At 43.9% G+C, this 15,805-nt stretch overlaps 1 protein-coding gene and 1 long non-coding RNA gene across 2 annotated transcripts; one reads left to right on the plus strand and one right to left on the minus strand.

Moving 5' to 3' along the window:
- Nucleotides 1–226: 226 nt before the first annotated feature.
- On the plus strand, nucleotides 227–15,317 carry fmnl2b (formin-like 2b). The gene is made up of 28 exons (XM_071479491.1): nucleotides 227–926; nucleotides 2,542–2,625; nucleotides 3,532–3,612; nucleotides 3,714–3,790; nucleotides 3,883–3,966; nucleotides 4,409–4,552; nucleotides 4,628–4,754; nucleotides 4,944–5,020; nucleotides 5,130–5,223; nucleotides 5,310–5,384; nucleotides 5,719–5,829; nucleotides 6,063–6,212; nucleotides 6,408–6,509; nucleotides 6,629–6,849; nucleotides 7,435–7,538; nucleotides 7,651–7,839; nucleotides 8,051–8,071; nucleotides 8,510–8,634; nucleotides 8,767–8,969; nucleotides 9,304–9,538; nucleotides 9,905–9,973; nucleotides 10,072–10,152; nucleotides 10,366–10,495; nucleotides 10,573–10,733; nucleotides 12,346–12,447; nucleotides 12,620–12,715; nucleotides 12,991–13,114; nucleotides 13,226–15,317. Exons 1-28 carry the CDS (start codon nucleotides 810–812, stop codon nucleotides 13,312–13,314), a joined length of 3,273 nt encoding a protein of 1,090 aa, XP_071335592.1. The 5' UTR covers nucleotides 227–809; the 3' UTR covers nucleotides 13,315–15,317.
- Nucleotides 4,546–6,693, minus strand: LOC139622317 (uncharacterized). Its single transcript, XR_011691204.1, has 4 exons — nucleotides 6,614–6,693; nucleotides 6,398–6,516; nucleotides 6,058–6,283; nucleotides 4,546–4,693 (listed from the first exon to the last, which is right to left on the minus strand). It is a non-coding gene; the product is annotated as an uncharacterized lncRNA (long non-coding RNA).
- Nucleotides 15,318–15,805: the final 488 nt, after the last annotated feature.

The raw sequence follows: 15,805 nt of genomic DNA on the forward strand, positions 1-15,805 counted from the left end.
TACTGTCTGTAGGAAACATACATATTTACGTATTTACTACATTATTATCATTATCATTATTATTATTGTTGTTAATAATAAAAAATGTATTATACACAGTATCTCTCCACCCCCTCCGAGTGGATGTGTGTGTGTGTGTGTGTTGTGGGCGGAGCATGTGGCAGCAGAAGGTTCATTGTCTGAGGAAGCAGAAAGTGAGCGGGAGGAGGGAGGGTCGAGCGAGGTAGACAAAGACTGCAGCTGGCAGAGAGCGAGAGAGAGAGAGACACAAAGAGGAGGGAGGCCGACTCTCTCTTTCTTTCTTCATGTGGGGGAGGAGAGGGGGAGGATTAACCGGCTGATCTGCCACACACACTCACACACAACACACACACATTTCATATTAACACACACACACACACACACACACACACACACACACACAACAACAACAACACGATAGCAGAGCAAAGCTTCATCTGGATCAGCATCATCAGCAGCAGCAGCAGCGCTGGTCGCAGTGGAGACAGCTTGGACGAGACAAAGAGACATAGACAGAGAGAGAGATACAAGAGGTGGAGGGAGACGATCAGCACGTCTCAGGAGACACAAACAGGAGGAGAGACAGACAGAAGGAGAGACAGACAGGAGAAGAGAGACAAGGAAGAGAGAGGCCTTCTCCATCCCGACCGCCCGTCTGTGTTCAGACTGTGATGGCCGACCACATGTTCCTGCCGCTGTGTGTCTGCTGAGTGTGTTGTTGTAGGTGGGTGTGTTCGCTCTGTTCGGTGTGTGTGTGTGTTAGCAGTGTGTGTGTGTGTGTGTGTGTGATGGGTAACGCAGAGAGCATGGAGAGCCAGCTGGCTGTGATCCGGTCCAGAGCTGCACCAGTTCGACTCCCAATGCCCGACCCAGCAGAGCTGGAGGAGAGATTCTCCATTGCACTGGTGAGTACACAACACAGACACACAACACAGATGCATAACACAGATGCACATCATACACACACCAAAGACAGACAGGAGACAGACTAAAAATATGTGCAGATTAAAATGTGAAATTATGAATCTTTGTGATGTAAAGACTGAAATTAAAAAATGGTTTAGTAGACTCTACAGTATCTGAAGGGAAGGTTGAAACCATGTTCTCGTTCTTCAGTCTGTGATTCATCTGAGACTCCCAGAATCCAGATGTTTCTGGATTCTGGCCTCTCTGAGTCTGAATACAGTGTGAACCTGGAGTTACTGCTGGTTCTGGCTGTTCTGATGAGCCTGCAGACCAACAGAACTCCTGGTATTGAGGGACTTCAGGTCAACTCTTATCAGTTTTTCTGGTCTATGTTGGACCTCTTGGAGGTTCTCAGAGTCTGTCTGGTAATCATTCTGAGTTGCAAGGGTTAAGGACCACAAAGGGTCTCTGTGATCTGCATCAAGTATGAGATCCAGTACAAATCATCTGAGATCTGAGAATCACACTGACTGACTGCATGTCTGATAACATCTGTTTGTTGCAGATGTTCTGTTCTCTGGCTCTGGTTCAGGGGTTCACAGCCTCTGGTTCTGTTCTGTGACTCTGAGTGTTGTTGAATCAGTGTTGGTCTTAGTCCCTGTTGGTCTTCAGACAAGGTTCCTCCAGGTCTATGTCTGGTAACTGTATGCACACTGATAATTGTGGGGTTGTCGTGATCCAGAACTGCAGTGGTTCAGGATGTCTCTGGTGGTTTCTGCTCCTTCCTGTCTGTCAGAGACGAAAGCATCTGAAACAGTCCTTATGTCCATTGTCCAGTCTTTGGAGCTTCCAGGTGATCTTAGAGTTTGGTTTGAGGTTAAGGACTTTCCCTGTAAATCTTCAAGAATGGAAATGGCTTTTACCTAAAATGTCCTTCAGAGATTGTGGACTTGTATTTATGACACAGTTTTTCCTGTTCTGTGAGACCAGTTGGCCTTTGTTTATCCACCACCTTGTCTCCTATCTGAAATCCACAGAGTTTTAGTGGATTTCTTTTGGGATGTGTGGCATCTCATATATGTTCTGTTTCTTCCTGAAGTGGAGGGTGGACAGGGTCTGGGACATCCGGACAGTAAGGGGCCCTGCTCTCCACCACCCATTCATCCAGAGATTTCTTACTGGACACACAGACCAGGGGCCTCACATACGAAGCCTTACGTACATACTGAACCATATCGTGCCCACCTAAAATTCTGATGTATGAAACTGTGCACATGCAGGACTCCACAAACATGTTCTTTGTAAAAACAACATGGACCAAACCACACTACACCTGCTCTCTGTCCTGACTTTAATTTACCAAGTAGTAAGAGTATAAATCCGCCCTGGTGCCTTGTAGGTTAGGGTTAGGGTAAATAAAACTAAAATCAGCTCAGACACAAATGTTCCTTTTACCTCGATGGTTCACCGTTTTTCTGGGTATTTGTTGGGCTGTGAGAAAAAGGTATTTTGTGGATGTGCTGATGTACAGTTTGGTAACAATGCACACACATTTCTAAAATGTATTTCTCTGCCCTACAACGTGTTTTGAAGTGTCCATTGTTTGTGTTTCAGAATTCGATGAACTTGCCTCCTGATAAGGTGCGTTTGTTACGTTCCTATGACAACGAGAAGAAGTGGGAGCTGATCTGTGATCAGGTAGGTGTTGTTGACAAAGTTAATGAGTTTCAATCTGTTCCTACCTGTAGAAGCCAGAATTTGACTCATTGATACTCAGCAGAACTAGAATCACCTCCTAACAGTTGTCTCCCTCTTTCACTCAGACTAGTTTCAGATCACATCCAGTCAGATCAAATATTAAGTCTTGAGTAATGGCTAAAAAGCGTTTTGTGAGGTCACAGTGACCTAGACCTTTGACCACTAAACTCTACTCAATTAATCCTTGAGTCCAATTGAACTTTTGTGCCAAATTTGTTCTGTCGACGTGTTACTGAGACATCGACTCCGCAAGAATGAGACAATGGATGACGTGAAAACAATATGGCTATGGTTCTGACTGTCGCTGGCACAGAGGTATAAAAACCAACACAAAATTTGAGACACAGTTACAGTTCATTTATACTACATTATATTAATCTAAATGGACCACTGACCCTGAGCCCCTGACCCTCAGAGGGCCCTCAGGTTGTCTCTAAAACAGTGGGTCCTTTTATAAAACTGGCCCCTGAATCATTGTAATTCTGATGTGTTCAGTTTAATCTGTCTGACAAACAATGGGAGGATGGAACAGTGTTGTACATAGTATTATAGTTATTTTCTTTGGGCAGATATTTGATTATTTAATATTTGAATTATTTAATTTTATTGGATCTATTAGATAAACTATTATGAGATCAATTAAAGTTGACCTTTAAACAGAAAAGAAATTAAAAAAAACATTGAGTGTCAGAAAAATCTCACCTTAATGCTGGTGTATACACACTTTAAACCACCTGCAGTATTTGCAGAAAGGTGTTAGACAAGTGTTTATTGGTGGGTGGGGCTTCATATCAGATGTCATTCAGACATTTTGCGTGTGTGTGTGTGTGTGTCTGTTTGATGTAGGAGAGGTTTCAGGTGAAGAACCCTCCACACACCTACATCCAGAAACTGAGAGGCTTCCTTGACCCAGCTGTCACACGCAAGGTGAGATGGGAAATGGAGTTTGTGGATGGTTTATCCCATTAAAAGATATTGACTGGTATGTTATTAACCTGTCTGTCTGACATCCACCTGTCTGTCTGCAGAAGTTCAGAAGAAGAGTTCAGGAGTCGACTCAGACCCTCAGAGAGCTTGAGATTTCTCTTCGTACGAACCACATCGGGTACCTCTCTGTCTGACTACCTGTCTCTCTCTCACTACTTGTCGCGCTCTCTCTAAGCTGTCTGTCTCTCTCTGTAACCTGTCTGTCTACAGGTGGGTCAGAGAGTTTCTGAATGAGGAGAATCGAGGTCTGGATGTTCTGGTCGAGTATCTTTCCTTTGCTCAGTACGCCGTCACGTAAGTTTCTGTTTGGAAAACTGTGGCAAACAAATGTCCTGAACTCTGACATATTTCAAGGAAATGTGTACGATCTGGTTCAGGTGTTATATGAATGTGGATCAGACTTCAGGGTTCAGGTTAGATCAATCAGCTGTTGGTTGAACAGGTGACTTGTAAAGTATTAAACATGTTCATGCTCTGGCTGCATCAGTTTCAATTCTATGAAAATCATCCAGGTTGTTGGACATTAATCTTAACCATAGAAAACTGAATCCAGACTCAAACAGACATGGCAGCAGATTTGTTGTTTAAGTTAAAGCTGACGTATTAGTAGGACAGACCTTCACTTTGTGTGGGATTTGATAGGAGACAGTTTTTGTAGCATTAATGGCCATGATAATAAAATGACAGCAACATTCAGTAACTCTGATCTTATATTTATGTGTGTGTAAATATTCAGGTTTGATGGAGAGCAGTCAGAGGCTGGAGGTGAGGTCTCGTCCATCGACTCTCCCTGGAGTCGGTCCATAGAAGATCTCCATGGCGACTGCAGCCTCCCCTCCCCATCGTCCTCTGTCCCCCGAGCAGCTCGACACTCCATCAGGTAACAAACGAAGATAACAAACAGAAACACTCACCAGATGATCTTCACTCTGATCTCTGACCATGTTTTCTGTAGTTCAACTCTGGTGACTCGCTCCAACACACTGCCAAGTCGTCGGACTCTGAAGAACTCACGACTCGTCTGCAAGAAAGATGACGTTCATGTTTGTATTATGTGTCTGAGAGCCATCATGAACTACCAGGTGACAACCACATGACATTATCCTGTTCACAAAATGTGTTCAAATGTATTAAAACGAAGTTATAATGGGAAAAAAGTTTAGTTCTGCAGAGGTCTTCCTGTGATTGATTTTAGTACAGATTTATAGATTTCACACATAACACCTTGAATGTCTGAGTCATTACATGTCACTGATCTGCATCTTCCTCAGTACGGTTTCAACATGGTGATGTCTCACCCTCATGCTGTCAACGAAATTGCCCTCAGCCTCAACAACAGGAACCCAAGGTCAGTGCTACACCTACAGACACTAGGTATTAAATACAGCAGAGTATACAACAGAGTATAACACCCCCCACCTCCATCTCTGTATCTGACCCACCTACACAATCATCAGGACGAAGGCTCTGGTGCTAGAGCTGTTGGCGGCAGTGTGTTTGGTCAGAGGAGGACACGAGATCATCCTGTCAGCCTTCGACAACTTCAAAACTGTAAACAGCATTTAACCCTTGTACTGTTGTGATTGGTTGGTTAATTGATTGACTGTTTGGTTGATTGGTTCATTGATCTTTTACAGGTGTGTTCAGAGTCGATGCGTTTTGAGAAGTTAATGGAACATTTTAAGAACGAAGATGACAACATCGACTTCCTGGTACGATGGACTCATGTGAAGTGTCTGAGCTTTAGAGTAGAATGATCCTTAACATGATCAAACTTGTTTTAGCTCATTTCAACACTAAAGTGAAAACTTCACTTCACAAAATTACTTTTATTTAGCTCATGTCATAAAAATATTGTTTTATAAATAATATTGTTTTACATATATTATGTTATATATATATATATATATATATATATATATATATATATATATATATATAGTTTTCACTTAAACATAACTCACCTGCACAGTGGGTTACATCCTCAGGTTAATAACTGGTTGTTAACGGACTATGTCTTTTCTGTTGCTATGGTGACGGTGGCAGGTGGCCTGTATGCAGTTCATTAACATTGTGGTTCATTCAGTGGAGGACATGAACTTCAGAGTCCATTTGCAGTATGATTTCACCAAACTCAACCTGGACGAACACCTGGAGGTAACTCTCAGCCAATCACAGGAAAGCAATATCATCCCTGACTCTGTGCACATACTGCAGCACAATCATGACCACAGCCAATCATATTACTTCTGTACAATAATCAAACCTGATTCTGTTCTTTTAAGGTTAGGGTTATTGGACACACAAAGAATGTAGTGCATCGTAAACTTTTAACCTGTCCTATTTTCTCCTCACCTGTGTCTCTGTCTCCCCCACCTGTCTTACCTCAGAGGCTGAAGCACACAGAGAGTGACAGGCTGCAGGTTCAGATTCAAGCATATCTTGACAACGTGTTTGACGTTGGCACGCTGCTGGAGGATGCCGAGACCAAGACTGCTGCTCTGGAGAGAGTCGAGGAGCTGGAGGAGAGCCTGAGCACGGTGAGACAGACAAGTGTCGTACTGACCTCTACCTGTCTGTCTCTCTCTATCCTCACATATCAGAGCGTCTGCTGGATAAACAATGACAGGCAGATAGAAAGACAGGTTTAGAGACAGTCAGACAGTCATGTGTTAAGATAAACAGGTAAAGACACAGGTGAATTACTGGCCTGTCCCTGTCTCACCTGTTCCCAGATGTCAGAGCGTCTCTTGGATGTGGAGAACGAAGCGATGCTGAAGATCGTTGAACTGGAGAAACAGCTAATGCAAACCAACAAGGAGCTGGACCACCTCCGGGTCAGTGCTGTTTCCATGGAAACCACACAAACACTTAGTCACCATGGAGACAGAAAATGTCTTCTATGATGATGTTGATGACAAAATGGGTTTCCCTTTAACACCTGTTAACTGTGCAGGAGGTATATGCGAGCGCCAACACTCAGGTGCACACCTTGCGGCGGATGGTTCGAGAGAAGGACCAGACGATCCGGCGTCAGAGCCGTCTCGAGCGTCAAGCTCAGGAGGCCCAGCATGCAGGAGGACCCGGAGCTCCTCAACCTCAAAGAGGAGAGGGAGACGGGGGGGTAGCTGACTCTGCTTCCCCCTCACCTCCACCTTGTCCAAACCTATCCCCCAGGTAAGGCCAGATATGTCCCTACAGGAGACCAAAGTTAAAAGAGGGAATATTGCACTTAGATTCATCAGGTAGACACAAACATCATTGCTCATGATTGTGTTGCTCTGTAACTGCTGGATGTGGAAGTAAGAGCTTAATAAGTAAATTTAATTATAAAAAACCAACAACAGAACCTGAGGAATCAACAACAGAATACGAGGAACAAAAACTAATTATCAACACTGGGACATTGATGTTGCTCAGTGTCTGCTGCATGAATAACTGGGTAACTGTTAATGAACTAATAACTTTATAAGTTATGTGTCAAATGTGCTTCTGTTTGCCTCAAAAGAGTCAAAAAATATCTTAAAAGATGAATGAGAACAGGTTTAACATGACTGTATCTAAAATGAACCAGTATAGACATTAAAATATAAAGAACCAATAACAGAACCCTAAGAAACACATTTTAATTCAAAATAAGAGGAAAAAAGTAACTTTTGGTAAATTTGGTCACAATCCTGAACAAAGCGGAGCAGAGGGGTTCTAACAGCAACCAGTGACTGAGTGATTTGTTGTTGACTGATTACTGATTGATTTTGGCAGCCCTGAGACCGTAGCTTATCACAGCATGGGACCAGGGATGGGTGGAGCTCCAGGCATGCCGGCCCCACCTCCTCCCCCTCCTCCACCACCAATGCCAGGCACAGGTGGGTTTCAGCTCCACCAAGAAGAACAATTTAAGCAGAGAAATGTTCTGTGCAACAGGAACAAAGCTCTAAAAACTTCCTTTTTCCTTTCTTCTTCTCTTTGTTTTTAAAGTGTCCAACGGGCCGTACCCTGTACCTCCTCCCCCTGCTCCTCCTCCTCCCCCTCCTCCCCCTCCGCCCCCCTGTCGGACCAGTGAGCTCTCATCGTCCATCCCCATGCCCCCTCCCCCCCCTCCTGTGGCCCCCCCTCTTCCAGGGTCAGGGGGGTCACCGACAGTCATCTTTAACTCTGGACTCGCAGGTGAGACCAAATCAGTGCCTTTAAACATCAAAATGACAGGTCCTTTCAACTTTATTTGGTTATTGTTGTTGCTCAGCCTTACAGGTGATCTGGTAAAACTTATTCCACATTCCAGCCAGTCACAATCCATAACTCTCAGTAGTGGTGGTAAATGTGAAACACACTCTGTTATCAGTTTCACTAAGTTTTTTCTCTTCTGCTTCGCTGACAGAGGGACCGCTCAAGTTATTCTGTAAGTCTACTAACATTGTGATATTTGAACACCTGTCACTGTTTTCCCTCCTCCATCATCATTTCATCACCTAGAAACTGGAAACTTCTCCTCCCATAGCCTTCACTTAATCAATATTAATGATCTGATCTGTCGACTTCAGTAACATGAAGCAAATTTCAGCTGCAGCACGAGAACATTTGAGGTTAATACAAAGGCAGTTCAAATAATTCACCTGGAGTAAAATATGAACAGATCTGAAAACAGTTGTAGCTACACACCTGCTACACAAGGTCAGTGTTGATCTTTCCAGGCGGTTACAGGTAACACAGCAATGAATCAGTGAAAATTCACTATCAGACTTTAACGTCATCCCCGAATAATCTGATTTCAAGATATCTGTCAATCTGTGTCTTCCTCACCTGTCTTCCTCCTTACCTGTTTACCTGTCATGTGCAGCGGTGAAGATAAAGAAGCCAATCCAGACCAAGTTCAGGATGCCAGTGTTGAACTGGGTCGCTCTGAAGCCGAGTCAGATCAATGGGACCGTCTTCAATGACATCGATGACGAAGCCATTCTGCAGGTACCTGTCTCTCTATGATTACCTGTCTCGCTCTGATAACCTGTCTCCCTCTCAGGACCTGGTCATGGAGGGTTTTGATTATCTGTCTCTCTATGACTAGCTGTCTCCCTCTGATTACCTGTTCCCTATCAGGACCTGGACGTGGAGGAGTTTGAGGAGCTGTTTAAGACAAAGGCTCAGGGTCCAGCGGTGGACTTGACTCTGTCCAGACAGAAACTTCCTCAGAAAGCTCCATCTAAAGTTTCTCTGCTAGAGGCCAACAGAGCCAAAAACCTGGCCATCACCCTAAGGAAGGCTGGCCAGGGGTCAGAGGTTATCTGCCGAGCCATCCACATGTAGGTCAAAGTGCACTAGCAACATAACTGTGCAGTGGTCAAAACCAGGTCACAGCAGAATCACTGCAGCTGACTGTCAACAGACTTGGCTGTGTTCTGGCACCACATGACCAGATGTGAACCAACCAAACATGGCTGCCTGGTTTCGATCACTTTCATGGAATTAAATTGGGAGCAGTCAAACAATCAATAACAAGCTCCAGTCAGCAGTACTCAGCAGGCTGGTTTACAACATCTGATAATGTCAGGACCATTAGACAGGTGTTTCAGGTGGCTGAATACTTGTGAGTCTACTGAGCAGTATTAATAGGAAGGTGTCTGGTTGTCTGTGCAGCTTTGACCTGAGGACGGTCCGGGTTGACTTTGTGGAGTGTCTGATGCGTTTCCTGCCGACGGAGGCCGAGGTGAAGCTGTTACGGCAATACGAAAGGGACAGAAAACCTCTGGAGGCTCTAAGCGATGAAGACCGATTTATGATGCAGTTCAGTCGCATTGAAAGACTCAGTCAGCGTATGTCGATCATGACTTTCATGGGCAACTTCACCGACAACGTCCAGATGTTAACTCCGGTAAGACAGACAGGTAGAGACAGAAGAAAATACAAGTTCACACTTCACAAGACTGAGCTCCTACCATCCACACCACCTTCAAAAAACCAGCGATGTGTTTTACCACTGTCACAATGAGTCATAAAAACATAGATTGGTTAACAAATGTAATTAAGGTCAAGAGGAGCTGCATAGTTAAACACCTCACTTCACCTCACCTCACCAGTTTCAAAGATTCAGTTCACTGCTCAAAAAATGAACATGCTTTATGAGTGCATTGATGCACAACATTGTGTATAGACAGACAGGTGTATACACAGACAGACAGGTATATAGACAGACACGTGTGTGGACAGTGACGTCTCTCACTGTTGTTTTTCCTGCCAGCAACTCCACGCCATCATCGCTGCCTCAGTTTCTATAAAATCGTCTCAGAAGCTCAAGAAAATCCTGGAGGTGAGTCTGCTCTTTACCTGTCTGTGTGTTCACAACACGTGTCAGTCTATATACCTGTCCAAGAGTTTAATCCTCTGTTTATATTATTGTTGTTGTAGATCATCTTGGCTCTGGGGAACTATATGAACAGCAGTAAGAGAGGAGCTGTTTATGGATTCAAACTGCAGAGTTTAGACCTGGTAAGACACACACACCAGATGTGTGTAAACCATCATCATGGACTAAAGTTGTCTCTGTGAGAATCTACTGGACTGACAGGAGCTTTAATAACCAGACATCAGACTAAACAAAACTCGTGTCAGAGGTTTAACCATCTCCATGAAGACTCCACCAGTGAACACGTTATATCCGTAAGCATCGTCAAAACTGATGTGAGACACGTGTGTTTTTAGCTCCTAGAGACGAAGTCGACCGACAGGAAACAGACGTTACTTCATTACATCGCCAACGTGGTGAGAGAGAAATATCCTGTAGTGTCACCGTTCTATAACGAGCTTCACTACGTAGACAAGGCTGCTGCAGGTGAGTCTGTCACCCAATCACAATTCTGCAGACATATCACTTACCCTACTGTTTACCTGTCTGCCTGTGTATCTTAGTGAGCCTGGAGAACGTGCTGTGTGATGTGAAGGATCTGCAGCGCGGCATGGAGCTCACCTGGAGAGAGTTCAGTGTTCAACACAATGCAACGCTCAAAGACTTTATCAGCAGGAATGAATCACGACTCAACAAACTGCAGGAGGATGCACGCATCGCACAGGTGAGAACACACAAGTGATCACTGATCACATAAGTGATCGGCTGATCACAGCTGGTCACAGCTGTTAACTGCTACTTTGACTAGTTGGAAACAAATAAAGGTGAACTACAATCACCTCCTCATCGTTGTCTGCCTCCACATCTCCAACTAGTTTCAGATTACTTCCCTGTCTATCCAGAATGAGATCAAATATTACCCATTTATGTGATATTTTGTCATAAGTACCATGTGAAGTCTTGAGTAATGGCTAAAGTGTTTTGTGACATCATACTGACCTTGACCTTTGACCACCAAAATCTAATCAGAGACGTTAAGTCCATGAGAACAAGACAGTTGGACAACCTGGAAACAATGGGAATAAAAGTGGGACTCGAGTTATAGCGCACAGCTAACCTGCTGAATTCATGGCAACATTATACATCCTGTGTACTACAGCATCATGGGAAATGTAGTTCTAAACCTCAGAGTGTGATTACCCTAAAACAGAAGTAAGACAAACAGAACAAGAAGAACAGTTTGTCATCAGGGTTCCCCCTCTGTTCTACAGATCATTTTCCAGGACTTTTCCAGTGATGATGTCACTCATTTGGCAGACAGGAAATCTGATTTAAAATAAGTGCAGTCTGCATCGGGCCTCGCTCATCTACGAAATCATATCTCATGTGGTTCATTAACCTGTCACAAGCCAGTGCTATGTGAATAAAATGTATCATTGTTATCTTCATTATTAATTAATAACCTGACTCATCAATTAACTGAACATAATCCTACATTTTTCATTCCTGACAAATCAGACTGAATTTAAGCTAAATGTAGATTCACAGGTGAATTAACTCTGATATTTTACTACTGTTGGGTCTGATCAGTTTATCTCACTTTAGCTTCTTTACTAGTAACAGGAAGTGATGTCATTAACCAGATTAAACACACCCACTGTGAGCCACCACTACAACAGGTAAATATCTCATGTCATATCATGGTCAGTTTCACCTGAACAACACGCTGTGGTTGAAGTGATGCTAACAAAGATGTTAGCAGAGTAAAAACAGCCGTTAGCGAGTATTTAGCCAGTGTTTGATTAACACACAGTTGGCTCCTGTTTATTGTATTGACCTGGCTTCACATTTGTTGTTATCAACATCCTTTTCCAGGACTGGAAAGGTTTTCCAGGACACATTTGGACCTTGATTTTGTCAAAATTATAAACAAAACTTTTGTGGAGAAATTAAAATTTTTAAAGTCCTGACAAAACAAAATGTTTTTAAGAAAAGTAAAATTACTTTTTTAATTTTAAAATGACTTAGAGAACCTGAAGACTTTTCCACCTGTTAGATCTGGATCATATCCAAACTGTCTACTACGTTAATTTTTCTATTGCCGTATAATTACTTTATCTTTCAGGCTAATGACATCACTGCTACAGCCATCCAATCACCAAAGTCATTTCACAAGTTGTTTCTAATTTGTAACCAATAGTTATAAAAACTGCTAATTTCAAACTATTTACTTCAACCAGCTGCTCAACTTTGTTCTAACTACACAGTAAAACTACTGGAATTGAGCCACATACACTGTAAAACAAACTTCATCATTTCTTTTGTGCGGACTTTAGGATGCGTTTGAAGACGTGGTCAAGTTTTTTGGAGAGAGCTCCAAGACGATGCCGCCATCTGTCTTCTTCCCTATCTTTGTTCGCTTCATTAAAGCGTACAGGGTGAGTAAACAGGACTCATCTCAGGCCCCACCCCCTCAACTAGGGGCCCGAAGTCCCTCCACAGCAATACTGCAGTGCATAAAACGACACAGTGCTACGCGCGCGCACACACACACAAACACACACATAATTTGTTGTGTGACTTATGTGTGTGTGTTTTCCTGTTGTTCAGCTGGCGGAGGAAGAGAACGAACAGAGGAGACGTCAGGAGCAGATGTTGTTGGAGAAACTGGAGCAGGAGGAGCAGCAGGAGGAGGAAGAGACAAAGGTGAGACCTTATGCACAGGTGGAGCAGATGCTGCTGACACACCTGAAGTTTAAATATTCACAGGTGCAGACTTGCATCATCATCTAAACAGGCTCTGATAGGTCCAAAGGCTGTCTGACTGTGCTGAGGTCATTCGTGTTGGAGTCTTTAGTGCGCGTGAAAAAAAACAGAGAGATGGACGTGAATTTGAAATGTGATCATTAAAGGTTGAACTTAATGCTCCCCCCCACCCCACCCCCCACCTCCCTCATCCTCCCCTTCCAACCCCACCCCAGTCTCCGTCCCACAGGGGGAAGCGGCAGCAGCAGGAGCTGATCACAGAGCTGAGACGACGACAAGGAAAAGACAGCCGCCATGTTTATGAAGGGAAGGACGGAGCTATAGAGGACATCATCACAGGTAAACGCTTCAACCTGGGTAAACTAGCACACATCAGACCAGGTGTTCCCTGTCTGTTGTCTGATTGGCTGTTTTTTTTTTTGTTTTGTTTTATTTTTGTTTTTTCTGCAGCTCTGAAGACCGTCCCTTTCACGGCTCGATCGGCCAAACGCAGCTCTCGCTTTTTCTGTGACCCCACCCACACTGAGGAGCACTACTGAGAGAGAGAGGAGGAGAGAGAGTGAGAGACTTTACATCAGAAAGAGAAAGAGAGGGAGAGAGGGCGAGAGAACTTACATCAGAGAGACCATACATTTTGTGTGATTGTGTCTGAGGACAATGACATTTCTTCAACTGGCCACACCCACTTCTAATCAAGGGACCAATTAGCACTTTGAACATTTCTGATGGATTGATATGAACTGATGACGTTGTGATTTGTATGTTATTTTATTGGTCTGTTCTTGCACAGACTGGGAGCCCAGACACCACTTGACCTCTGACCTTGCTGCACCTTCTTTGACCTCCACCTGTCCCTGAAGTCACCAGGTGGAGCAGCAGCACACCAAACAGACCTGATAAGGTCTGATCCCACAGATACATACCACCTGCAGTCACATGATCTTCTTCAGCAGAACACCATGACAATGGAGACTACACCATGTGCAGAGGAAGATCATGTGGTACGACTGAGAGGCAGGCTACCTGAAACTGGTTCAAGGGTCAGGTCGTTCCAGACTTCAAAACAATCCTGTCTACAGATGAAGTGAAGGAGAGACTGACCTGCACACCTTCAGAATAATGTGATGTCACCTGTGCTTCATTTTAAAGACACCACAGCAGAAACTGACTGTAGGCTGTTACCTGTATTATGTTTGACCACAGATGGCGATGTAGAGCGGCGCTCTGATCAGCTGGTGTAGATGGACACTGGCTGAACTGGACCAGAAGACTAGAGACTAGAGTTCTGGATCAGTGAGAAACTATTTAATAATATATTCTGAGGGGTCAGAGCACCCACTTCCAGCCCTGGTTCTGGGTCAGCAGGTCTGTGGTTGTTCTGGGTTCCTTCAGTGTATGTCTCAACTGGTTCGTGTACAGGGTTCTACTCCTTTCACCACATTGTGTTCTACATTGTTCTACTGTATCTACTGGCCTTACAGAGCCAGACAGCTCTATGAGCAGCTGTGTTTATGAACAGGAAAAAGTGTTAGCATCAAGTGTTAGCTTTCAGAGTGTCACACTGGCCTTCAGAGCCCAAACTCTGTTTATCTATGACTTTCTCAAGTCATTTGTTGATCCTGGTCCTGGTCCTGGTCCTGATCCTGACCCTGTAATTTCTGAACTGTTGCCATTAGCTAGCACCAGAGCCACACCAGCAAGAGCTTCACACCTTCAACCTGTTTCCCTGCATGTGAAACTGCACATGACAAAAGGTCTTGTTGTCTGAATGTGACCTGATGCCCAGCTGCAATTTGAAGTCTTGACTGAAGAGGGCGCTGCAGCAGACCACTAAATGAGGAAGCACTTTTAAATTACTGCCCGGTTTGACCCAGTTGCCCCTTAAGAACTTACCTCCAACATCAACATGGAGTCTGGAATGAGTCATTTAACTCAGGCTGTAGGAACCCAGTGTCGGTCTGCGGCTCTGGTCAGGGTATACCTGTGAAAACATGGATGAGACAGACCTGCACAGGACCTGGAGAAACCTGGACAAATCTGGACAAACATGGACAACACCTGGGAAGACAGAAAAACATGGATGTTCCTGTAGAAATAAGGACTGACCCAGTATGACAGGGTCATACCAGGACAACAAACCAGGACTGGTTTGGAGATATTGGGGTCCCTGTGTGCCTGTGCAAGAGTCTGGTTTCATGCTGAGACCTAGACAGACCTGGAAAGATGTGGAAAAATACAAGAGAGGTTGTCATACCTGGACAAAAAGACCTGGATCAAGAGAGATAAACTAGACCTGTCATGTTGTCCTGCAGTATTTCTGTCTCCTGGTTGGTTTGGATGGTCCAGTCTCCACCCCCCACCCCCACCCCCCAAATCATCATCATTTCATACCTTCACCTTCATTTCTGACAGAAACGTGAAACAGCACAAAGTTTTCTATGTGTACAGACATTTTCTAAAGCTGTGTCAGTGCTCGTACTGTTTAGTGTTTGGTGTTGATTCTGCACTTGGTGTGTAAATAAAACGCACCCTATCCATATGACACTATTGCTTTAATACATTTGGTCTCAAAGTCACATTAACAGATAAACTCAATTACCCACAATCTTCTGTATCTGGCCATGGCTGCAGGTGTTGATGGTGACAGGAGCTGCTCACCTGGCTGAAGGTGTAAGTGTGCTTCATCAAACAGCTGACTGTGGCCCTCTGTCAAAAATTGAAAATGACCACTGTTGTTGTACACACCTGTCTGATGAATGATAGTGGTGAACGCTAAGCTCACTGACAAACACAATGTTTCCTGTGACTACTTCATAATAAAAGTCAACTCTTCTGCTTTTAATGTGAAGCTGTAGGAAATGTTCATCTGTCAAAAGCAGCAACTTTATATTTTTATGGGAAAGTTTCCACAGACACTTCAGTCATTGTATTCATAAATATAATACACATAGGTACTGCAGTATAAGTAGACACATGTACCATATAACACTGCAGATTTATAAATATAAGTGGGTACAGGATCAGTCACAC

Source organism: Trachinotus anak, unplaced genomic scaffold (assembly GCF_046630095.1).
Source record: "Trachinotus anak isolate AG129_WGS33_773 ecotype Australia unplaced genomic scaffold, CSIRO_AGI_Tana_v1 ptg000006l, whole genome shotgun sequence".
NCBI lineage: Eukaryota > Metazoa > Chordata > Actinopteri > Carangiformes > Carangidae > Trachinotus > Trachinotus anak.

What these genes read in the sequence shown, in the direction of transcription:
- fmnl2b (XM_071479491.1), top strand. Translation starts at nt 810, where the DNA reads ATGGGTAACGCAGAGAGCATGGAGAGCCAGCTGGCTGTGATCCGGTCC. An exon ending in AGAGATTCTCCATTGCACTG is followed by an intron (nt 927 to 2,541) that starts GTGAGTACACAA and finishes TTTGTGTTTCAG; the next exon opens with AATTCGATGAACTTGCCTCC. An exon ending in ACCCAGCTGTCACACGCAAG is followed by an intron (nt 3,613 to 3,713) that starts GTGAGATGGGAA and finishes GTCTGTCTGCAG; the next exon opens with AAGTTCAGAAGAAGAGTTCA.